At 41.5% G+C, this 26,252-nt stretch overlaps 1 protein-coding gene and 1 pseudogene across 2 annotated transcripts in view; one reads left to right on the top strand and one right to left on the bottom strand.

The window, feature by feature from the left end:
* The first annotated feature begins 3,497 nt into the window (after positions 1 to 3,497).
* On the top strand, positions 3,498 to 3,616 carry LOC112486110 (annotated as a pseudogene).
* Positions 3,617 to 14,835: 11,219 nt separating this feature from the next.
* SLC1A3 (solute carrier family 1 member 3) overlaps positions 14,836 to 26,252 on the bottom strand; it is an 82,355-nt gene continuing 70,938 nt past the window's right edge. Inside the window, exons 6-10 of one of the 2 annotated variants that reach the window (XM_006919487.3) lie at positions 25,276 to 25,568; positions 22,580 to 22,813; positions 21,844 to 22,038; positions 18,955 to 19,089; positions 14,836 to 17,159 (exon numbers count right to left, since the gene is read on the bottom strand). In XM_006919487.3, the coding sequence (XP_006919549.1) occupies positions 16,955 to 17,159; positions 18,955 to 19,089; positions 21,844 to 22,038; positions 22,580 to 22,813; positions 25,276 to 25,568 (1,062 nt within the window). In that variant the 3' untranslated portion in view covers positions 14,836 to 16,954. The remainder of the gene's footprint in view (positions 17,160 to 18,954; positions 19,090 to 21,843; positions 22,039 to 22,579; positions 22,814 to 25,275; positions 25,569 to 26,252) is intronic. The other variant, XM_025052156.1, reaches the window with a different exon arrangement.

Below are 26,252 nucleotides of genomic sequence, written 5' to 3'. Positions count from 1 at the left end.
TGGCTGTACAAATGTAAATAAAACAGAACCCTACTTAACTCTTTTTACCTTCCTAAGTGGTTCTGAGTGGTTCCTTCAGTATTGGTTACCACCATTCTTAAGTTGTTACTGTGAGATTAACTGGCAAGTATTTATCCTTAACGTAAGTGTGAAGGGAGTTCTACCAAGCGATTTTGCCAATAGTTCTCATTTCTTCTGCAAAAAGTGCTATGCTCAGGCTGGAATACGTCCACACTTACCTGCCTTTTGGGAATATCTCTCTTGGAATGCAATGTGCCCGCGTTACACAGCCCATAAGAGGCAGAGTCAGCAGTTGAACCAAGCAGGCTGTCTCCAAAGACTGTAGACTCAGCCACTGCCTTCAGGAAGAAAAGGCAAACTAACTCCCGTTGAGTATCTACTGTGTGCCAGTCACTCCGCTAAGCAGTTTCACATACACTATTTCATTTAGTCATCATGACAATACTTAAAAATAGCCGTCATAATCCCGTTCTGTAGATGAGGAAGAAACGAGCTCAGAGAGGTTAAGTAAGTTGCCAAAAATCACACAGCTGGTAAGTAGTAGAGTTAGGAATCAAACTTAAGTCTTTCTGACTCCAAAACACAGGCCTGCTCTTTCATTTCAGTTAATAATGACAAACATCTTTCAAAACGTTGTGGTATGAGACCAATAAAAATGGTATTTGGTGATGCTGGGAATCTACACCCTCTGCTAGCCTGGCTCCATACTGGGCTTGTGTTTGTCAGCAATTCCACACCGACATTTCTCTCTGATCCCCATTGTCTCCCTTCTGGGGTCCTTTCCTACCCCGTGTTCTCCTTTTCCTTCCACTCTTTAGCCACTTAAGTATTCTCATTTTTAATTTCCATGAATAACTCACTGAGTGCCCCCATATCCTTCTCATGATGTGTCCCTTTTGGCACTGTAACTTGTAGTGAAGTGGTTTTGAAATGTGGATTTGTTTCCTTTGTCCTACTCTGAATTTCCTGAGGACGGGAACCACATCTCATTTATTTATCCTTGTTTCTCTCAGGTTCGTTGCTCAGGGAGTAGGCAAACAGCAATCATATCCTGACTTGAATTCTCCTCTGGTTGCTCATAGAAGTCCTTTGCAGCCCCTCCTCTCCGACTGTATTCCTCCTGTACCCCTTCTCCCAGCTCCCACCCTTCACTATCAGCTCACAGTGTCCCAAGCTCAGGAACAACTCAATGAATAAGACTTTCTACCCTGATGGCCATGTCCTATATATGTGCTGTTCAATACGATAGCCACTAACCACATGTGGCTGTTTAGCATTCGGAATGCGGCTAGTGCCACTGAATTTTAAATTTCATTTCATTTAAAAAAATCCACTAATTAATTTAAATAATTGACTTAAATAACCACTACCATATTGGATAGCACAGCCCTCCAAATATGGAACAAACAATCTCCTCGACCCAAAGCTTGACTGGAGAACAGGCTATTGCAAGAGTTCCACAGACGTGTATGCCTGAGAACAGAAATGAGGGCTGATGGAAAGCTATACAATTCATTCTCAGGCAGGTTGTTGCTCACGTTTGTTCTCAAGCTGTCTTCAGCAAGTCATCGCGCAATCAATCCGTGGATTAAATATGTAGACACCACCTGTTGTCTTGAGGGTGGCAGCTCCATTAAAATAACATTCACGTCTATGGTGTAAAATGGGAAAGATGCTAAGTGGTCTGTTATTGAATTGCCCTAAAATCCCTTCAAAGGCATTGAGATGCTACCTGAAAAAAATTCCTTCTCTTTGACTCCTCTTTATTTCTGTCAAATTCAATTTTCTTGTTTTCTTTTCCTGGAACTCTAGTAGCTGTCAAGAATGTATTGCTGGGAGCCAAATTTGTCATTTTACCCACGGTGGTTGAAAATTTTTGATTTTTCTTTCTAGAGGTAATGCATCTTCACTTAGAGGACAGCTAAGTGAAAAGGCACTTCCCAAACGAGATTTGTTCTGCCGGCTTCCTTCGATTTATCAAAAAGACAAAAATCTTACTAGCCTCACTTTGCAATAATGCCCTGAAATTACTTTGAATCATCTTCCACCTACTTTACGTGTCTCTGTTATCTAATACGTGTGGCAGGAAAGAAGAAAACAAACTCATTTATAGTTTCATGTTCTGCTTATACATGTATTTATTGTTCAAGCTAATTGTTTTAAGCAGGGTGTCTTATTTTTGATGAAAGTGATCAATGCCTAGTGAGTATAAAGAAACAAGTCTTTTTCATAACAGAGCCCCACACTTAAAACCCTTTCATGTCCAGACACTGATAACTAAGACACAAGTCCTGACTTAAACAATGATTGCCCTTCAGAATAGAAGGATGGATGGCAGAGTCATTAACAAAATTCTTTGCGGTTCCTCTGTGTTTTACCCAGTTAGAATAAGAGGCACTTTTTAAAAAAATTCTCATTTGCGAAGAAGGAAACTGAGATCACCGATCAATTAAAGATTTTTGCTTTCCCAATCCAACTGGGTATCAGCAACGTTGAATATTCAACATACTTTTAAGCCTCCTAAATCCAGCACCATCTTCAAAACACACATGGCATTTCTTCAGGCTAGCCATTTGCTCCCGATGTGGACCCGCTGTCTGCTGCTTGTATATTTGATGTTAACAGTGGATAATGAGGAAACAGAAAGAGATTTTCATTGTCTTCACAAAGTAGGTCAGGTAGAAAAAGGATACTACCTCATTCTTGCCCTGGCAACGTGACCAACATTTTATTCCTTCTGGATTTTTCCTCTTCTTTTCACCTTTCATCCCCATCATGGGCAGACTCAACATGACAATGCTATTGCTGGGCAGCTCAAGTTCACTTTTATCCAAGAGAGTCTCCTGGAGATCCTACTATGTGTCAAGTCCTTTCCAGAGCTGATCTTCAATCCTCATGTCAACTCGGAGAAGAGATGATGTTTCCCTTTCACAGACAAGAAAACTGAGGCTCAGTGAGGTGCAATGAGTTGCCCATGATCCAGCCGACGAAAAATGATAAGAGCTGAGCTCAGAAGTCATCCTGTCCTTTGGTTCTAAAGCACCTTACCCTGCTGCTTTACTATAGAGAAGAAATGTTCAGTTTGTAGATATGAAGCATGGCTTTCATGGAGCTTCAAGTATCATCCTGTCAGAAAAGTAGAGCCTGAAACTAGGAAATCCTTTGTGGGAGGACACCTAGCCGAGGCTTACGTGGTAGTCTGAATCATGGTCTCCAACGGTGTCCATGTCCAATCCTCGGAACCTGTAAACATGATACCTGACATGTAAAAAGGCTCTTATAATGATCTCGAGATGGAGAAATGATGCCAGATGATCCGAGCGGGCCCAATGTAATCATAGGGTTCTTATAAGAGGGAGACAGAAGGATTAACATGAATAGTAGGAGATGTGACAATGGAGGCAAAAGGCTGGAGTAATTTGAGAAAGTGGCCAGCAGCCAAGGAATGTAGATGGCATGTAGAAACTGAAAAAGGCATCTACGGCCATGCTACCCTGAACAAGCCTGATCCTGTCTGATCTCAGAAGCTAAGCAGCGTCAGGCCTGGTTAGTACTTGGATGGGAGACCACCTAGGTAGACCAGGTGCTGTAGGTGTAAAAAAAAAAAAAAAATAAGGGAGTGTAAGCTGACAAGGTCCTTGCAATCTGTGAGGTCAACCAAGTGTTGCCTCACCTGAAAAAAAAAAAAAAGAAAAAAGAAAAAAGAAAAAAAAGAAACTGAAAAAGGCAAGGAAATAGATTCTCTCCAAAAGCTCCCAGAAGGAATGCAGCCTGGCCAGCATCTTGATTTTAGGCTTCTGACATCGAGGACTGTAAGAGAATAAAGACTGCAAGAGAATTTGTGGTCATTTGGTGCAGCAGCAATGGGAGAATAATACAGCTTATTAACAAAAAGGAACAGTATCCAAGGACTGGGTTGGCCAACTGCTGTCCCTATTTATTGGAGCCAATAATTCCTGCCCTTTTTATTTTATACAATACTCCCAAAGGGCCTCTTTTATCAAAAGTGTCATAAAGTCCTCAATTTTTAAAAAGTTGTTGAAGTTTTCTTGTGGTAAATATATATATCATATATATAGACGTTGAAGGACATTCTATCTGCTGTAGAAGAGATAATACCATAAGCCCAAAATGTGTGTGTATATATATATAAAACTTATTTTATGTGTGTATATATATATAAAACTTATTTTAAAAAATTTCAATTACAATTGACATACAATATTATAGTAGGTTCAGATGCAGGACGTAGCGATTAGACATTTATATATCTTAATGTGATCACTTGACAAGGCTAGTACTCACCCGACACCATAAATCGTTATTACAATATTATTGACTATATTCCCTCTGCTGTACTTTACATTCATCTGACTTTTGTAACTACCAATTTGTGCTTCTTAGTCACTTTACCTTTTTTTACTCAGGCTCCCAACCTCCCTCCCATCTGGAAACTATCAATTAAGAACCAATGTTTTTTGAATGCCTAAACGGAATCTGGAACTTGACATTAAAGGAGTTGTTCTGAGGGTCAAATAAAATAAGCTGCCCCCATGCTCACTGCAGGCCACCGTTTTCTTATCCCCATCTTACGGCTGAGCCTTACAGAGTTTCAGTTGACACAGGCTCGCGTGATAGATGATGGACGCTGGCTATGTGGGATGTCTTTTCCCTCTACCTTGCTGGATCCAGCTACAAGGAGAAGGGAGGTGATCCAAGAGGGATGCGGGGACATGAAGAATCAATTCATCTGCATCAGGGCTGGGACCAGGTGGAAGCTTTAAGTTCCAGATCCTGGGGTGCTGGCCTCATGACGGCCACCAGATGTCAGTACGAACAAGGAATTCCTCCCCTTGCTTCTGTTTCCAGAGCTCAGGGCCAGGGAGCATGTCTTCATTTGGCATGCAGCACCTGCAGGTACCACTAGGAGAAGTTTAACCTGGTCATGGAGCCCACCTTCAAATTCACCTGCATATGGAGTGATTTTGGGTGGCTGGGTCAGAGGAACATGTGTTCGTGGAGTCCAGATCCGAATTTGGAAAATATGTGGTGGGAGAACATTTGGCTCTTTCTTTGATAAAAGCCCCAATATCATTCTTAAGGAACGATTTGTATTTGGAAGATGAAAGTTCCTTGAGGGTGGTCAGTTGTGGAAACCTAAAGGTACTCAAACTCTTACCTTCACGAAGTGAGAAAGTTATTGATTGATTATTGGTTATTGATCAGCAAAGGCTTGGAGCTGTAGCTTTAAACTTTTTAATCATGAAATGTAACTTACTCACAATGCAAACCTATACATACACAATGAAAACACACACATATACAATTAAACTAAAAATTTCTTGAAACAATACAACATGTGAGGCACTCTGACCTATTCTATTTTATTCTATTCTATTCTTTCATTAAAAAAAAAAAATGCTAATTTGGGACCCACCCAATTGATGACCCACAGTTTGAAAAACAACGGCCCAGGAGATTATCACATAATATGTTTTAGAAGAAGTCCTGGGTTTGCAGGGCTTGATCAGAGTTGATTTCCAGGGTTATTTTAAGGGGGGAAGACCCCTGCTTTAGATATGAAACTGAACTCATATTGCAACTTTGCCTTAAGTTATTTATTCTCTGAAGCTCCACTTTCTCGTGTATAAAATGGATATAATAGTGCCTCCTCACAGGACTGTTGTACCCACAACAAGTTTTCAATATATGTCTTCCTCATCTGTACTTGAAAGGCTTTATATTATGTGCGGTTAGAGAACTTTACAATTTAACTAAGTGAGTGCACTCTGTTGTGGAAGGGGGATTAATACGAAAACCTGTGACTGGAAATCCTTGGGGAGAGAGCGAGCCCGCGTGTGTAGTTCAGGCATAACCACACTGGGAGGCAGAGTGCTGGGATAATGCCTCTGAGAGGTCTGTCCAGCTTACAGTGATGCTTTCTCGGGAATTCCCTTGTCTATCCCTCTCCTCGTACTTATCACATGAATACTATTACTCATTTAATGATTTCCCTTGTTAGGACCTGTGCTTAGCTGTTACACAGTAAGTGCTCAAAATATTGCCAAATTTATGCACAATTATGAATGAGCTTAGGACATACATGCTATCTGGAGAATTCTAGCCAAGAAGTCCTGTGAGGTGCTGAGGGAGGAGCTGGGAAAACTGACTTTTTAATGTTCAAGGTAATAAATAAATAAAAATCATCAGAGTACTGTGATTTATTTTGTAATGGAGCTGCTTATATAGGTTTTTTCAGCCTGAGAGAGTTATGTTACTTTATATGTTACCTTATATGTTACCTGAGGAAGAGACAGATGACCTAGAACTTCAGCTCTTCTGAAATCCTGGCATAAGAATCCATACCACCATCGGTATTGTTTTCTTCTGATGTACTTATATCTCTCCTCTTCATTAGATTGTAAATTCCTTGAACTTGTTTTAAGATAAATGCCTGTTGTTTTGTGATTATCTGCTCTATGTATGCATGAGCACCTGCCCTCACAGCTAGCTACCATAGCAAGATAGATGTTTTTATACCTCTGTCTTACAGATGAGGTGACCGAGGCTCAGAGAGGATATAAAACTTCTCCAAGTTCACACGGTTAGCAAACAGCAGAGGCAAGATTCAAACTCACCCCTCTTAGGCCAGAGCTGGGGCACAAAGCCACAGCAATCCTGGAACCTTGCTTCTTCGTGGCCCTGCCCAATGTCTAACTCAGAATTAGGCGTATTTGCCTCATTCAGTAAACACATGTTGATGATTGGTTGGTTATCAGGCCTAGGACTCGGCAGTCCAATTCCCTACAGACAAGTAGGAGCCTGAACTGCTCTGTTGGAATTGAGAGTTTCAAGATCCTGGGCCTGGCGGTGTGGAGATTGCTTCAGAGCATAGAGCCAGGGGAGTGGTGATCGGAGAGAGGATGCCTTAGTGGGAAGAGAAATGGAAAACCAGTAGGCTGTCTGAGTCCTCCATCTGAGGGCTAGGAGAGAGAGAGAATGTGAGAGAGAAAGAGAGAGTGGTTGTATGCAATCAAGGGAGAACAGAGAATTAAAGAGATGGAAGGCAAGGAGATGCAGAAATCCTGTGAGCCTCGGGAATAGCTCTAGACTCTCAAAGGGGCACTCACAGATTCCTGCCTGGATGGGAAGGAGCAGGGAAGGATGCTCCTCCTGGCTCTCACAACTGGCTGGTTTTGCAGCTCACTCCTTTTTGGCCTGACTTGATTCCAGCTATAGATCATTTTCATGGATTCATGAAAGTTTAGAGCTGGGAAGGACTTTGGCGATTGTTTGCTGCCATCCTGTGGCAAGATTTCTCTCTTTCCAGATAAAGCCACCTGGGCCCACAGTATGAAAACAAAAGTAATAATAACATGCCTAAGGCCATGCCACCCTGAATGCGCCCGCTCTCATTTAATCTTAGAAGCTAAGCAGGGTCCGGCCTGGTTAATACGTGGACGGGAGACCACCTTGGAAGACCAGGTGCTGTAGGCATTAAAACAAACAAACAAACAAACAAACAAACAAAACAACAACAACAAAAACCCCAAAGTAATAATAACATCCATACTAGCAATAGTCAAAGGTGATAGTAAAAATACTTTACAATTGCTGAACCACAGATGCTAACCAATCAAAGGTGCCACAGTGATAACTTCTGGCATACTGATTTTCAGCTGTATTTCAGCCCCGAGAATAGCTGCATGGTATCGAGCACATGTGTGTGCTAGGTATTATCTAACTCAATCCCCAGAAAACTCCATGAACCCAATGATACTGGTCCAGAGGAGGAGATGTTGGGTTTAGAGAAGTGAACTCACTGATTTAGGACACACGGTGCGTAAGTGAAGGGGTTTGGTTTGAACTAGGAGCGCCTCGCTTCAAAGCTCGTGCTCCCTCTGGGGTGACTCACTGTCTCATAAGCGCATAGCTGGGACAAGGCGGGAATGGGGAAGCATCTGCTTGGAGTCTGAGAGTTTGACATATATGGATGATGGACTTTTGCCATTTTGCTTCGATCGGCTGCTTCGAGAGATATTATTGCCACCTCGGTCTCTGATTCCCATTTGGGCAGGGAACAAATAGTAAATGGTGGCCTCTTTCCTACGCCAAGGTTTTCCTTGATCTTTTAGGGGGAAGATTTGAAAAAATGTTTTCATTATTTTTTCTTCAAGCCTTTTCTTCACTTAAAGAAGACGCTTACCCAAAACAAATGGCCAGACTTGATTCAGGGGCTGGAAGCAGAAGTGGATTCCTTTACAGGGTCTGAGCTCTAGAAGCCTCAGCATTTTCTCCATAGTGAGTCGTCGGTCTTTTCTCTCATGGGGCCTCTAACTGCAGCCAACAGATCCAGGGTGACCTGGCAGCATGTCCTGGGGCAAGTCACAACCTCATGGGAGGGAAAATAGAGGACATCGAGGAGGGAAAAACCCTAGGCCAGACATAAAAGCCCAAAGTAGTTCGAATTTCATAAATAAATAAATCTCAAAAAGAGAAAGAAGGACTTCTGAAGCAGAAGTAAAAATTTAGTCTACGAAAAGACACAGGGAAAATCCATTGAATGAAAAAGAAGCCCAGTGAAATTGCTCTCCCACTTTGAAGCCTCATTTTAGAAATAGTTCTATAATAGTAATAATAATAATAATAATAATAATAATAAATATTAGAGTACTTTGATGGGAAAAATTGACACGATATTTTTTTCTTTTTTGAATACTTCCTATCAAGCCAGACAAGGGCACTCATCTGCCTCAAGAAATTAGGATAATTACAGAAGAAAGAGATCAATAGTATTCACATTCTGATTCTCAAAATAGGATCTTATTTCAAGGCAATAGACTTGAGAGCAGGCATCGTGAAGAAAGATTTTCTAAATTCCCTCATTTCCTTCCTTAGGTAATCAAGACCCAGGCCTGATAAACCAGACCATAGAGTTCTCATTGGGATACTCAGGTAGGAAGAGAGTGGGTGACAGAAATGCATCCTTTCCGTAGAGTGGCTAGAAGAAGGGAGGCCAGGAGAGGAGTTTCTTTGGCGGAGAGGGTAGGTGTTACATAAGTTGAGGAGAAGAGGGAGCACCATGGACAGGGAGCTCTGACCCTTCTCCCCTACTGTGCTAGGCTGCCCTGCGTCAACAGACTGTGTGATTTGTGTATCTGAGACCACAATCTCATTTCCTGTGCCGTGTGGATGTCAGGTTGAGAGCCAGTGGGTCTGACAGGGACTCTGCTTTGGTGGGAGCAAGGGCTGGATTAAGAATGCGGAGAAGAGGGCAGGGAGGAGAAAGTCTAGGGGACTGCATTGAAAGATGCCGAGCATTTAAACAGAAGGTCACCCAGAATTAAATAGAAAGTCATCCAAAGGAGATAATTTAGGTGAGCAAAGACTGGGATTGTCAGCTTGGAGAAGAAACAGAGAAGTCTGAAATAAAGGATCTTCTGCTTTTTAAACTATCAGTGTCATCCCATTACACCTCCCATAAAATCAAGAGTCCTCACCTGGTCTACAAGAACACTCTAGATCAGTAGTTCTCAAACTTTAGTGGGCACCAGAATGGCCTGGAGGGCTTGTTAAAACAGAGCACTGGGCTCTGGCCTCTGAGTTTCTGATTTGGCAGTTCCAGTGTGGGATCTGAGAATTTGCATTTCTAAGGTACTTTGAGAACCACTGCTGTAGACACAGAATGCTTCAAGTTCCTTGTTTCTTCAGACTTCTGAACTATCATCTGTCTCTACAGCCTTTGCTCGGGTCCATAGTAATGAGCTTCTAGTAAATGCTCTCTGTTTCCGTGAAGTCTGGTCTGGCATGACCCTTAAAAGCCTAGAGAAAGACCTTTGCCACAGGGTGGCAGCAGCATCCCAGGGACAGCGTGTTTGGCCTGGAGCTGGGGACAGCTCATTAGCACACCGTCCCCTGGGTTCCCACAGAGCGGGGCCTGACCGCCTCTCCACTTCCCCTTGGCAGGGAGGCGGCCGGGCAGAGGGGGTCGTTGGCACACAGAGGGGCAGTTTTGTTCTCTGGGAGACTTGGAGGAAGCTGGGTGGTCTCCTCAGAGTGTCGAATTGTGCCCTTCACAAAACCTCCATGCAGTGTGAAGCTGCTGGGAGAGCTGGCCTGACAAAGGCCTCTAAGGAGACTGGCAGGGACTGCTGGTCCGCCCCGGGCGCAGAGGCCCAGGCCCCTCTGGGAAGAGGCCTGGCAGTTTCTCATGATGCCGGTTTCCAGGGGTGACAGGCTTCTGCAAAGCCTCCCTCCCAGAAGACGTGGGTCTGTGTTCTCCTCGGGGAGTTCCGTCCTGCTCACAGCAGGCCCAGAAGGAGCAGGAACCTCTCTCCCCTCCTCCAATGTCACCTCCACGCCCCTTCCTCCTGCACTGAGCCCATTGTGCTCTAAACATCTTAAGAAATCTTCCTAAGTGATAGAAACTTTGCTGAGAATTTTATATTATCATTTATTTAATTCTCACTACACTCTCATGAGAAGGTATGATTATACTCATTTATGAAGAGGAAGTTGGAGCTGAATCTATCACGTGCCACGCTTATTTGACCACAGAATCCTACTTTAACACCTCCTCCAATATATGGGAATCTGATATGAAAACTGGTTTGGGGACTGTGGGTCTTATCCAGCCCCACACGCACAGATGAGGAGGCCCAGGGAGTCTGAATGACTGGGTCACGGTACCACTGTTGGTTAAAAGCAAGTCAGAGATTAGAACTCACATCTCCTCATCCAGCTCTGCTTTCCACTCTACCTGCCAAGGGGAGAAGCCGCGTTAAAACTACCATTAACACGCTATTGAAAGATCATGTTAATCAAGATGGTCCAAGGACCCTGATGAAACTGCTCAAGAAGTCAGCTGTGACAGGCACAGATTCAGCCCAGCACTGTGTACAAGTTTGGATTCATCCAGCACTCAGAAGCGGAAGGCCTTTAGGTTTGAGGCAGCAGGAAGCTATTTTTAGTTTAGCTATGTAAGTTTTCTAACAAACGTGCAGAGTTTCCCGAGGTTTCTACTTTTTTGGCTAACAACTCATCAGCAGTTTAAATGAAATGATAACTCACAGAGGCACTGTAGGGCCAAGACAGTGGCATTTGGTGACAGTTTTCAGAATTGTATTGGTGACAGTTTTCAGAATTGTATTGCTGACAGAATCTTTGAGTGCTAAGTTCTCCCCAGGGCAGACCCCTCATCAGTTCCTTTTGGGGTTGACCTGATAGTCTTTATTTTCTCCTGCTGTGTCTGCAAGCTCCTCGTTGGCTGCCTTCAGGACGTTGTGTGATCCCCTGAACCTAAAGAGTTGGAAAAGAAATCCAAAAGTTGTCATCTGACATTATCTTCTTTGAGACTCACTGATCTCTTTAACATGGCTGCACGTATATGATTATTTAAAAAGAGTTTATGATTTTAAGGGGCGTATTTTATTCTCCTTCTGCAGTACCAGTTGGGTCCTGCTTTTCATAACCTTGGCTTAAAGAAGGGACTCGTGGGAATAATGCCCATCCGTGGAGGCTGGAGTTTCCTAAAGAGACTTTGAAAAATGCCTCATTCCCAACTTTACAGTGACTGGAAAACAATGGTCTTTGAACAGCACACTGTGAAAAAAAAATATGGGTGATTTTCTAAAAGGAGCACCCCAAATGAAAAAAACGTTTTTCATCATGGAAAAAAAATTTGTGAATGCCAATTTTTCAGCTCTGTAATAGATTACAGCAAATATTTTATGTTTGAAGGAGGCGGGGGCAGGAGAAAAAAAAAAAATATGGGTGATTTTCTAAAAGGAGCACCCCAAATGAAAAAAACGTGTTCATCATTGGAAAACAATATGTGAATGCCAAATTTTTCAGCTCTGTAATAGATTACAGCAAATATTTTATGTTTGAAGGAGGCGGGGGCAGGAGAAAGGAGAGAAGGAGAGGAGAAAAAAGAAAAGAGAAGAAAAGAAAACAGATGTGAGACTTAAAATATTTCAAGCATGGATAACTGAAACAGTGTTCAATTTATTTAAGACTGTTCTGTGAAGTCTTAAAGGTGATTGATCAGGCTTTCTAAGTGTAGCCACAGATTTATAAGCACATAATGAGTGATAAATTCTCCAGAACAAATAAGTAATAGGAAATGTCCCAGATCTGGATGGCCTTTTAAAGCTTGTTTTTAGCCTGCAGAAAGAAATTAAAAATTAGAATGATTATTTTTAATGACCCCACAAACTCACCTATAATGTCCACTTAATTGAGGCAAACATAAATCGTCTTGAATCTTCATTTCACTTTACGTAGGGTTGCCAGATAAACAAATAAAAATGCAAGTTGCTCCATGTAATATTTTGGGACATGGTCACACGAAAACATTATTTTTTTTATTTAATGCTTATACTAAAGCATTTGTTACTTATCTGAAATTCAGATTTTACAGAGTGCCTTCTATTTGTAAATCAGTAAAATGTGACTGTCCAAAGTAAAGGTTGAGACAGTAGTTTTGTGGGCACGATGAGGGAAGGTCAGCTGAAAATGTTAGCATGCTGCTTTCTTAGTACCTGCCTGTGTCTGGGAAACATTAGCGATGAAATGGGGAGTGATTTATCCGGGACGGATTGGCAAAAAAATTGGTGAGAGGGGAGGGAGGCAGAGCACAAGGGAGACAAAACGAGTACCCAGAAAGGAAAGGGCTCCTGGCAGAGACTATTGGAGAAGCAGAGTGAGCAGAAGGAAAAGAAAAATGAGGACAGTGAAGAATTTTAAACCCCTTGATGGCTTTCGCGTATTGATCCTCCCTTTGCAGTGTAGACCTTAGAACTCCATATGCTTTTAAAGCGAATCCCTCTTCACGAAGAGCTCCGAGCTCCCCCTGGTCGCTTTTGTAGGTATACCCCGCCTCTCACCGCTCCCCCATTCCCCCCACACTCCCTCCTGAGGCCCCAGACCTGGCCTCGGCCTCGTTTATCCCAGAGAGTTCTCTTCTTCTACTTTCCCTGTTAGAACGTTGCTCATCAGTTTCCTTCGCTCTTTCTTCCTTGCTCTCTTTCTGATGGCTTTTTTATTCCGAGCCTGCCTTCGGGGTGACGCCTCCCAAGTGGTCTGGACCCCGGAACAGGCCGCACAGAGCTGGTCATTGTTGCCCCAGTTCTGGGACCACCCGGGTGGGAGAACGGGCAGCGCACTGCCCCGGAGGCCAGATGACTGACAGCAGCCTTGGGTCAAGTGCCCAGCGGGCCGCCTGGAACAGGGCCTGTGCGCCGGTCGCCCACAGCATCCTCCTCAGTTTGCTCCCATTCAGCGGGAAGGGAGCCCTTCTTTCTCCGAGCTCCCTCCACGCAATTAACAGCACCAAAATGTTTTCAACGTGGGGTAGATGAATAAAGGCTTAGAAAAAAAATATTTTCCCAGAAAGTGAGACTTTCCGGCCGAGGAAAGGGGATCCTGCCTGGGGATAGTGGTGCTGAAGGGGTAAACACAGGCAGGGGAGCACATAGACTCCCAATTTCTCAAATTTGTTAGAAATGTATTTACTTATCAGCAACATTTAAAAAAAATGTTGAAGAAGTTACATAGTTCCATTTGTGAACGGATTTGTGTCTGCCTCTTGTGCAGATCTTTGCTTGCTTCCCTCCCCATCATCTAAGCCACACACTGGCCGACCTGCCAACTCCCTTAACCTAATAATGTCTCCAAAGCTCTTCCACAGGCTGATGACCCGCTCCTCAAGCACCGTGGAAGGGGCAAAACCTAGTTTAGGCTGTGGAAAGGAAGGAGACGGGTACACAGGAAGAAGCACTTCTTAGCCTTGGATTTATCCTTCGTGGCACTACTTCTCCGACTGCCTCTGTCCAGAAAGTCCCACAGGTGTGCAGGTGGCTCCTTCCGCCCAGGGTGGCCTGAGCTGGTTTGGTTCTCTCCAACTGTAAGTGGCTTCCTTCCCTTTCTCCAATCAGCAATTCAAATATCACAGATGCCTTGGAAAAAGTTAGAATGGATTGATCCAACAGCGATTTGGAATTTTTTTGGGCCGAAAGATTCTTTAGAGATATAGATGGAAATGAAAGGCTTTTAACCCGGAAAAAGGCAAAAGCACAAAACTTTTCCCATAATTTCAAGAGCCACGTGAACCCACTGACGCCTTCACATGGATGATCTGGGGTTTGTGGACCCCGCTTAAGAGCCTTTCCCATAAGTGGCTGTCACCTGCAGGTAGAGGATCAGATTAAAGAGTCTCCAGACACAACTCCAATCTGGTGTTCCATGGTATTGGAATTTAATAATTATTTATTAAAAAGCATGATGAAAAGAAGTAGTCATCCACAAGTTGTTCTTCGTGACTAGAATAGTTTGCCAGCACCGTGGCTGTTTCTGGAACAACCTTTGAGATCTTATCTAGCTCTCTTCACAAATGGCAGTAGTAGTCACACAGATAAATCTACCTAGTTGGAAGGTCAGACAAGAAATCACTTTTTGGAAGAACCAATGGTGGCTTATACTTTTCTAATGCCAACATGGAAATGATTCAATTTATCTGAGAAATTTGAATCTGATGTGGACAAGTAAGTGCATGTTGTTAGAGCAAAGTGCTTCCCTCATTTCCGCTCTCCGGTCCAGTTCTAGGAGTTGGGCAAGGGAGCATTTGTCCTTATTTATTTTCCTGTGGCTGACCCGCCCCTCCCCCTCCACTGGTCTTTGCAAGATTATGCTTAGTAAAATCTAAAAAATTCTGCATGGTATCCTTCCCCAGCATTGTCCTGAGCGCATTGTAATACTTCCATGAATGGAAAATGTATTTTCCTTCAGGGAGAACAACAACAACATGCAAAGATGTAATGTAAAACTAAGTTTTCTTTATTGAAAATACATCTACAAAGTAATACTTCTCAGTCCATACTGGGTACATGTATATGTAGAGCCTGTGATGGGCTGGCGAGAGGACCATCCTAGAGGACCTGCTTTCCATAAGAAATGGTTAGTATGAAAAAAGATCACACTCGTGTAACAGAATTAATTTGACATGATTAATTTTTGCTCTACTGGAGTCATAAGATAACATCCATGTACATTAACTTTGTAGTGTATTTCCGAAATAGAGCCTTGACATTAAATGATTACTCCACCACAGCCTAACGTTAACTTTTGTACACATATAATGCTTGGGATCTATATAAAAATACCTCTAATTGTATATCAGAGGATGTATGTCTAGATTTTCAGTCTGTTAGCATAATTAAGTTCATTCTTCACCATTTACAGTAAGAAACTCAAACACAGCTGGTATTGTCCGACAGCTCCCTCTCTGTGTCTTTGACTGGATGTTCCTTAGAGGGTAAAAAAGTTAATCTCCTCTAAACCTGGGAGATTCTCTTTCTGAACCTAATGCCTCTGCTGTTTTTTTTTTGTTTTTGTTTTTGGAACCACATTGGCAGTATCTTCATACTGATTCTACCCATTTCTCTCAAGGGCACAAACAAAACCAAGCCAAACCTCACTCCAGCTGAAGGTTTCGAATGATTTGGTAAGTGGAATTCCCACACAAAGAAATATCTTGTTTCCCTCATTCTAAGAATTTTTGATTATAGTCAAAAACCTTTTCAAGTAAGAGACCACCCACACAGCTCACAGACTTCTAGAAAGAGATCTCATTTGTTTGTCTTGTTTAAAATACGTAAGAAGTAACCTTATACTTTGATATGCAGACTTCCTTGGGGAATGATTTTGAACTGAAGAGAAACAGTGTTTCTGGTTTAAAAAAAAAAAGAACTTCTTTTTTTTAAAAAAAGTTCTTTCTTAAAGATGACCTATAATCTTGGTGTTTTAAAATCTTCTCTTTATAATGTCAACCATGCTCCATTCTTCCCTAGCTGGCTCTTTAGTGTTCCACAGTAAGGCCATGTGCACCCTTGCTAGTTGCTAGTCTTATATTTTAATTTCTAAAAGTCTACTGTCACTTGAGGAGTGGTGGGAGACATCCTTCCCAGAGCAGCCCCTTCAGTTTGGGAAGAGTAGAAAAGAAGGGAATACTCTCACCGTTGGGAAGAACTGAGCAAAGTGATCATGAATAATTCCACTCCTGGAATGGCCTCGGGCCTGGTGACTTGCATAACTGACATTTTGGACACAGGACCTGGTAAACCACACTGCCATCTCCGTCCTACATAGAAACGTTCATTCCCAATAAATGTGCTTTCTGAAAGTCCCATGCTCCATGGGATGAGACTTGCTACAGGATGTTCTGCAGGGAAATGGAGGGCAGGCTCTTTCATGATGCCACAGGATATCTGGGCTAGAACAGACCACAAAGGCATGTAGGGAACTCACTCATTTTACGGATAAGAACACTGACGCCTAGACATAAGATGTGACTTGTCCACGGCCACATGGGAATTCCACTTTATGCACCTCCTCACAGCTGAGCTAGGTGTGTGTTCACTTTGCCCTGCTACTAATAAAATAAGGATACAAATCAGAGAGAAAGGGGAAAAAACCCTTCTACTGTCCAAGTGATAACCGATTATAGTGTATCAAGTTGTTTTGATACTTAAACTGAGTTGTGTTCTGAAGGATTTTTAAATTTTGAAAGTTGATTTAAAACCATATTTTAGCCTACTATTTGTCTGACTCTTTAACTTATAAAAATCACATTTACAGGATTGTGTGCCACATACACTTGTAAGATCTGACCAAGACTTGATCTCAGTACCTTCTCATCGAAGACTAAGATGAAATGATTTAAAACTTTCAAATGTGGGATGAAAACTATATATTTTGGCCACTGCAAAATCCTCCCTTGTTTTTGGATGAGTACTTCCCAATCCTATCAGAGTAGGGAAGGAGAGGGAGGTGAGGGGTTCACTGGAGAGAATGGTTGTAGTTGTAACGAGATGGAAACATTTTGTGACCGTCTTCAAAACACCTGATGCTCAAGAAGGCATTTCTTTCTGCTGGTCTACATCTTGGTTTCACTGTCGGTGGGTTTCTCCGTTTCGCTTTCCTGGGGAATCAGCTGATAGGGTTTCTTCATTTCATTCTCTTCGATCACTGAGTTACCCATTTCGACATCTTGGTTTTTCAGTTCATGTCGTGACAGGTGCTCAACAATGCCGGCCCCCAGGGAGTCTCCTAGCACGTTGGTGGTGGTGCGGAGGCGGTCCCTGAGGAAGGGCAGGAAGAAGGAAAGATGAGGCTCCTGTGGACATCGGTGTCTTTAGCTCATATTTTGAACCACCGGCTAAGTTTGGCAGCATCCCTTAAAATTGAGCTTGCTGTATCCCCCAGCTATCTCATTACATAATAGACACATCATATTTATAATAGTTATTAAAAGTTATAAGGACACGTAGGTGATTAACTTTCAGTTACTAGTTAGAGGATCAACAGTGGGGAATGACCCTTCCTTTTCTCCTTTTATATAAAGTTTCATTTTGATTCTCTTTCCCACAACTCACCTTCCTTTATACCAGCAGTTCTCAAAATATGGTCCAGAGACCCCTCAAAGTCCCTAAGGTCGAAGCTATTTTCAAAATAATGCTAAGATGTTATTTGCCCTTTTCACTCTCATTTTCCATCAATGTCTAGCGGAGTTTTGCAAAGACTACAACACAATACAAAAGATGCCACAGTGGATTGAATACAGAAGCAATTAGGAGACTCCAGCTGTCTTGTATTAAGCCAGAAATGAAGATGTGCAAAAATGTAAAATGGTATCATTCTTTTCCCTAAATTTTTGGTTTGGAAAGTTATTTTTTTTTTTTTTTTTAGGAAAGTGTTATTTATATTAAAATGTAATGAATTTATTATTGTAACCTTTAAATGAATTTAACACTTAAAAATTTTTAAGTTTTTATAATATGATAAATATTGATAGATATAACCCGTATAGACAAAAGCTTTTTGGGTCCTCGATAATTTTTAACTGTAAAAGGGTCCTGAGACTAAAAACGTTGAGCCCCACAGCTTTATATTATAAAAGACCTCATAATTTTTGAGTGCTGACTGTGGGCCAGACAGTGGGCTGAACGCTTCCCATGAATCATTGCACTTCATCCTCACAGCATCACCGGGAGGTAGATGACATTATTGTCCCTGTTTCGCAGAGGAGAAAACAAGGGTGGCCAAGTAACCTGCCCAGGGTCACGCAGGGCCTGATGCAAACACAGATCCAAGTGACAGCGGAACTCAGGATCTCAGCCGATCACCCTCTCCTGCCCTTGTCTTGCTGTGAGCATATTGCCGGGCTCAGATCTAGTGAAGTCAACATATGCTGACTCCAGGACCTACTGTGTCCTTCCAGGCATTCACTTTGGGAATCCTGGGGAGAAATTTTTTGTAAGTAAAAGAGAACTTATGAGAGAAAAGAGGCGGAGAATGTCAACTGCGAGGGTAAGAGGAAAAGGGCGAAGGGATGGGCCCCCCGGGGTGAGTGTCTGAGGGTGTGGAGGGTACTTTTCATGCAACTTTCCCCAGAGCTAAAACGCGATTCCACTTAATGACACGGCTGCCCCGCTCCCCGCTGGGCTCAGAGGGAACATCTGTGCTGCGTTATGCCATTGGAATGGGAAGCACAAGGAAGAAGGGCCTGAGCCAGTGCGCGAGGCCTGCAGTTCTGTTCCAGCCACCGTGCGGATGTTGTGCAATTCAGAAACGGCCTTGCTGATTTATGCTGGCTTTCTAAACAGTGGGTTTCCCAATCCCTGAATGGCTTTATGGAGTGAGAGGTGTAGCAGCCAGATGTGCCCCATGGGCTGATAAGGGAGTGAATGCACATGGCGTCTGGGGCTTGGTCTCCAGATAAGGGCAGGGATCAGGCAATGAAGACAATTTAATTTCTGGCCAAGCTGCCCCTCTTTGTGGAGCCCTTTTGGCAGGCACGCCAGGCTGCCTGGTGCCCTAGGATGACAGAGGGGCACCCTATGACGGTGAACCTGAACAAAGTCCAAGCATACTTACAAGAACCAGTCCACTGCAATGATGAGCGTGATGTCGTCAGTGGGTAGGCCCACAGATGTCAGCACAATCACCATGGTGACCAGGCCTGCCTGAGGAATCCCAGCTGCCCCGATACTGGCAGCCGTGGCTGTGATGCTGTTAAAAGAAGTTCCCAAACAGAAAACATTTGTACAAATCTCCCCAAATAGAAAGTATGCCTTGCATACACACGTAGCACAATGTCTGACTTGCCAAGTTAACAGAAGAGAATGTGCTTTAGAAAAATGTAAATGAGCTTATAAAAAAACTCATTGAACAAAAAATCATATAACTAATATTTATCAAGTGCTTATTATGTGCCATCTGATATGCTAAGTATGGCTTATCTCATTTGCTCCTCACGACAACCTTTAAGAAGTTGGTCGTATTATTATAGCCATTTCTAAATGAAGAAACTGGTGGCTATATACTTTTCATGTACCTAAAAGTATTTTATAAGGTCTAAAATACTGTATATAGTTCAATAACGATTTGTTTTTAATAATTCCTCTGTCCAAGTAGAAGGCTGTAAAGATATTGAACTTGTATGGTTTAATGAGGCCAGAAAAAAGTCAAATTTATCGACGAAAAAGAAAAATGATTAGGAACAAAGTTCTGTAGCACTATAAATATTTTTAATGGAGGCAGTGTGGTCCTGGTTTGTAAGGCGCATAACCTATTTGGGACTCAGTTTGTTAAATATCTATTTGATAGGCTAATGTGAGGTGAAAATGTTTTATAAGTAGTAAAGTATTACCTAGATATAAAGTGGTATTAATAAAATAACAAGTCTGTGGAAGAGACTGTTTATGGTTCTCCCATGTTGTTCACCTCCCATGGTATTAGAATTTTTAGCTGGTATACAGATGCCCAGAATGAAGACATTTCCTAGCCTCTCTTGGAACTCCTTTAGACAAAGTTCCGGCCAATGACCCATGGATAAAAAGTGATCAAGCAGCTTGAGGGCTGTGCGACTCCACCCCTTTTCATTGGCAAAAATTTGGAAGTGGTGATGAGCCGTCCTGAACCATCTGGATGAGGGTAACACCCCAGGGATGCTGGATCCTCAAGCCTTGGTCTCTTACACCATAGGATACCTACCAGCCTTGATGGCTTTGTGGAGCAGAGTTGCTCCTCGTGAGAGAAATGCAGTTCTATCTTGCTGAAATCACTGTTTTGTTATTTTGAATTCTGTCACATGCAGCTGAACCTTTTTTGAGACTCAAGGGTTTTCAACCAGTATGCTAATATATGCCCAAGAATAGGTTACAGTGAGCTAAGATATTGATCTCCCAGCCCCAGTGTACCTACAATGCACCCTACAATGTACCAATGCGCCCTACAACTATTATCATTTTCCAGTAACACATATATACAGTCTAACATAACTTACTTCTAAATATATGTATGTATATGTGTGTATATATACAAAAAATGTGTGGAAACTGATGGAGATTAAAAAAAGATTAAAGTGACATAAAAATCAAATTTGAGCCATAAATCTGAATATGATTTGGTCTAGGGTAAAAAGTTCTAAAAGACATTTTGGAGACAACTGGGGAAATTTGAATGGAGACTGGATATTCTGGAAGTATTTTAAAGATTCTTATTATTGTGGTTATGTAGAAAACTGTCCTTATTCTTAAGAGTTGCATGCGGAACTATGCACAAGTGAAATGCCAAGAAGGGGCGGCGGGGGGGGGGGGGGGAAAAGCGGCAAAAAATTAACAATTGTTGGATCTAGGTAGAAAACGTTTGCTGTAATATTCTTTCAACTTTCCTATATGTGAGACAAATACTTTATGATAGAAAGTTGTGAAAAAGCAAAAATATATGACTTATTTGATCTCCAAAATAAATTGCTAATAATAATTAACACGTAACACACACACACAGACACACGATGACGAGCAGAGTCTGATCTGGATTGTGAAGTTTAAGTCTCCATTATACTTATCGGTCTGTTGTGCATACTGACTTTTGGTAAGCAAAAAGAGAAGATTTTATTCGCATATGCACATGGGTATGTGTAGACTATTTCCAGAAGAATATTAAAGAAACTAGCAAGCAACAGTGGTTGCCTTTGAAGGAAACTAAGAAATCGGAGGTAGGTATGGGAGGAAAAATTACCTTTCACTAGACACTTCAAATATAATGGTTAAAAATAGAGTCCATAAAAATAAAATTCTCAATCTATGTCAGTGTGGTCTATCATCTATTTTATACTGCCTAAAAATTAACCCGTTTAATTTTTCAAGTTATGTTTTTATTTTCTAATACTGTCTGTATAAGACATATTTTAACGCCTTTTAAAACTGAAGTATAATCTAACCTTTTTTCTAAAAAGAAAAATTTCCATACCATGTATTCGGTAGATAGACGTATTTTTCTATTCCTATATATAACATATTTCTATGTATTTATTTAAAAAGAAAAAGCTAGATATATTTATAGGTGATATATTAATAAATAAATCAATCAGGTGGCAAGCAGTACATATGGTATAGTTCCATTAATTACAAAAAAAAAGAATGTGTATGTCTATGCACAAGAAAAGGTCTTTGTACACTAAATATTAACAGTGGTCACCTACAGAAAAATGGGGAATGACAGTTTCATTTTTTTACTTTACACATTTCTATATTATTAGAATCTCATCATTAATAAATGTGCACATCTGTAATTTAACAAAAAAAGAATAAAAATACTGAAATATCAAAAATGCCTAAATATCAAAACTACTCCTACAAACCTCAGCCTCCTATTTATGTGTGATCCCCTTCTCAACCAGTTTCCTCACTGAATCCCCAATCACCATCTTATCACTTAAAGTCATTCTTAAGAAAACATTATGTAGACCTTTCCCTGTACCTGATTGTAATAATCTGTCCAAAGTTCAGTTCAAAGTTGTTAACTTGAGCAATAAAAATGGCAGCCAAAGCCTCGTAGAGGGCGGTCCCATCCATGTTAATTGTGGCCCCTACAGGGAGCACGAATCTGGTGACACGTTTGTCCACGCCATTGTTCTCTTCCAGGCACTTGAAAGTGATGGGCAGGGTGGCAGAGCTGAGAACAGTAAAACAGGGCATGTCAGCTGACAGTCCTGATAGTTCAGACTGTACCTCATGTGTTTGGTATTTGGGACAGAGAGTTCCTTCCTCTCCCATGTCCTAGGTTAAAGGGAACTAAGTCAGCACTTATATAAATAGGGGAGCAGGGTTAGGAACAGTGTGGGTCTCTCCACTGAGTCATTGGGCAGCTCTCCTGCTTCTGGGTTCCTCTGTGGGGCATCATTTGCCATTATTTCCCCATCACAACAGCATGTGCCAAGTCACTCTGCCACCTCTCCCTCAGGCACATGTCAACTGGAAGAGGGAGATAATGGTGGGCAGGAAAGGCTAGTTGGTTTCCATTGCGTCTCCCAAAAGGGTTTAGAACCAGCCATTCCTTGAATCCCATATGAGTCTGATTAGCCTCAGAAGTGAAAAAGCCAATTCATTTGCCTGGAAGTTTAAGTCCCCTCTCTACCCTCAACCTGGGGGTTCTGGTCCAAAGTAAAGTTTGAGATACAATTTCTGATAGGAATCAGCCACTTATCTATACGTACCTGGAGGAAGTTCCTAGAGCTGTGACGAGTGCTTGTAGTAACCCTCCGATAAAAACCCAAGGGTTTTTCCGCGTCACCAAGAAGTAGAGGAGGGGCAGGACGATGACTGCGTGAATGAGCAAGCCGACGATAACCGTCACAGTGTACATGGCAAGCTGGCCCCCAATCACTCCCATGTCTTCCATCTCAACAATTTTCCCTGCAATCAGGAAGAGGATGCCCAGAGGGGCGTACCTAGGTAGAAGCAACACACACACATTTGGAAGTCTGATTTGCAACAGACTATTCCACAGAAATTACCAAGTGATAAGAAAAAAGTATGAGAGAGTTAACTTCCAAACTTTTATTTTTTTGCCCAGGATACTATTAGGACTTGTAGAAACTGTGAACTTCTTTATTTTCCTTTTTTTTTTTTTTTTAATTATAAATTTAAGTATAAATATTGCAGAATTAGGCTTTTCTCTCACTCAGAATTTCTCTAGGGTACTTTTTTTTTCCCTCCTAAACCTATGAAAAAAGACAGGTACAGAGGTTTTGTTAACCACATCTTTTTTCCTGGATGACTATCTCTTTTCACATCTGGGCCATGTGTCTGGTCCTCAGATGTGACCCGCTCCTCCTGTCTCCTGCTCCCCGGCTAAGTTCTCTAAACTGCCAGAATCCATCCATCCAATATCCAGACTTCTGAAACATTTTCCACAACAGAGACTGATTCCCAAGTTAAAGCAAGACGCATACAATGCCGTTTCAGTGTTTTAGATGTTGTTAGCTCTTTCATTCAAGGATCGCTTTTATTATTTTTTCCTAAGTTATACACTACTTATAATATTACTTAATATTAGTCTTCAAATCAACTCTTTCACTTAAGTAAATTTACTCTACGAGGAAATTTTATGTTACAGTGCAAATGGAAAACTATTACCATTTGCCATAAATAGAAGGTAGCCATAAATTAAATTCAAGCTATTAAAATTAATAAAAAATATGCATGTATGTACTACCACAATCAGGTTATAGATGTTCTAAGTAAGTAATTATCACCTTCAGGCTGCTATTGCCATTTGTGGTCTTTCTACTGTGGACTTGGCAAGAATGAACAACTGAGACACAAAATGACTTGCACATATTGAAACAACCCTGGTTGCTTCAAGGCCCCACCGCCCGGCATTCAGCTTCTTCTGTCTGCTCTGTGCAGTAAACCACAACCAAACTCACATTACTAAACACAGAGAGGCCAATCCCCTTAAAAAGAAAGGTCTGCTGGGAACTGTAGAGAGCTTATTTCAAACAGAAAAATACAATGTTTCTTTTAAAAGTCTTTTAATAACACAGGCCAGGAAATTATAAGAGTACCTGTTTTCAGAAATGTAATAACTCAGTGTTGAATGTGCAGGCAAAATGTACAGCTTAGAAAAGCTACATGTGAGGTTCATTCAGCAGCCTTGAATGGGCTTCTTTCATAAAAGAGGTGAAAGGTGGAGGCATTTTAATAATATGAAGATGAATGTCCACTTTCAGTCCTGCCAGGATTTCAAAGGAGGGCCCCAGGATTTCATTTGGGGGCCCCTGTGGAGACCACATTCTGATCCATCTTTGTGCCCAAGTTCATATCCATCTTGTACGAACTCCTGAAAAATGAATTTCTCTGGGCTTTTGTGGCGATAAAGACAAAGAATATTTTTAATCATGTTGGTGAGTATTTTTCTTAGAAATGGATGCCTTCCTGCCTCAGGTGCCAAGTAGGAGTCTGGATTAAAAATTAAAGATAAAGGGTAAGCAACACCCACATGATGCTAAACCAATCAAAGTGTTCTCTCTCTGCTGGGGAGAATTTACTTTCCAAGGTCAATGTTCCTCCTTGGATTTAGTCTTCCTTTGTCTCCTGCTCTCAACTTTATTTGAAGAAGTTTGGTTATAAATTGTGGCTTGGCATTCTATAATACTTCCCATGAGTCCTTCAGGCATGCAGTAGATCCGCCATTTAATTTCTTCCTTAGGGCTGAAACAGAGGAGGGGAGATCTGTTTTTCTGGTGCTCTAGGGGCTTCTACATTCGCTTTTCCTGCTACTGGAAATGCTCTTGTCCTGGTACTGTGTATGGCTGGCGCCTGGCCATTTGGATCTTAGCAAACATTGTTACCTCCTCAGAGTCCTTTCCAAGGCAAATTTTATGCCTTTTCCCCAGTCACTTTTTATCACATCATATAAAATTAAACCTGCTATTTTATTATTTTTTTCACAGCACCTGTGACTGAAGCATATGTGTGATTTGTTTGTTTATTTTGTCTTTCTGAAAAGAATGTTAAGATCCAAGATATTCTTGTATGTTTTCTTCATTGCTATATTCACGGTGCCTGGAATTATAGTATATATGCTTGGTATATAGTAGATAGTCCATAAATATACATTGAATGAATAACTAAATAGATATAAAATGGTGGTAAAGGAGTTGACATCTTTCAAGAACAAGGAAGCAAACTTATTGAGAGGCTTGCAGATAGAGTCAAGGCCTCTACAAGCCCAGAAAGTCATTGATTTTCTTGTGCTTAGCAGAATTGCAATTGGCCGTCCTGCCTGGTGGCATTTTCTTAAGTACAGACACATGTTGAAGGCAATAAACATCAGATATAGTATCCGAAATTACCATAATTCAGACTTTTAAAACCACACATATATATAGCAAACGGAAATACATACCACATTATCACTGCTACCAATCTCATGATGGCTTCATTAAGAGAATCAAAGAACTCTCTCAGGGCTTGTCCCTGCTCCTTCATGTTTCCGATCACAAAACCAAAGCACATGGAGAAGACGACCAGTCCCAGGGCATTGACCCCATTCACAGACCCTGGAACTGGGACCAACTCCTCTGTGATCCTTGAAAGAGTCTCCATGGCCTCTGACACATTGTTTATCACAGCACCCACCAGTGTTTCATTGGACTGGATGGGGACTTTAACGCTTCTCTTCTCATAGTTGGTTTTAAACTTAAAAAAGAAAAGGTACAACAGAAATTAAAGGTGATCTTTTTTTCTTCTTTGTACTTTTCTGTCATCCAAATTTTCAATAATGATATATATTACTTTGCATTCAAAGAATAGTATTGTAGAAAGTATCTATTTATTACCTATCATCTATCATCTATCTAATCTATGACAAGCACCTACTATTTCCTTAGCATGTGCACGCGCGTGCGCGCACACACACACACACACACACACTCAAGTACATAATCAATCATAACAGGAAAGTGATATCTGGTTGAAAATATTGGACTAAACATATACGTGTGCTTTTACTTTCTTCTGAAACCATAATAAAATGATTAAAACAGGCTTTTAAAAAACTATGAATCCAAATATTCATAATAGTCCCTTTACTCTCTATGGGATCATGCTATGGGATTATGGACAAATCACATAACATCCTCTTGCTCATATTCCACAGCTATGAAACAGGGATAACTGTGCTAGTTCTACTTCACAGTGTTGTTGTAATGATCAGATAAAACAGAATATACGAGAACATCTTATAAATTTTAAAGTATTATAAATACTTTAATGTTGGCTAGTGGTGCTCAATAACAAAGCCTTTCAGGGACTAGACTTAGTTGGAGACTTCAGGGAATATTAAAAAATTTAAATCTCGAAACAACAGTCTTCAAGGCATTC

The sequence above is a fragment of the Pteropus alecto genome, unplaced genomic scaffold, assembly GCF_000325575.1.
Source record: "Pteropus alecto unplaced genomic scaffold, ASM32557v1 scaffold338, whole genome shotgun sequence".
NCBI classification, from domain to species: domain Eukaryota; kingdom Metazoa; phylum Chordata; class Mammalia; order Chiroptera; family Pteropodidae; genus Pteropus; species Pteropus alecto.
The sequence above is the reverse complement of the archived record's forward strand: the minus strand, read 5'-3'. Positions and strand labels throughout refer to the sequence as shown.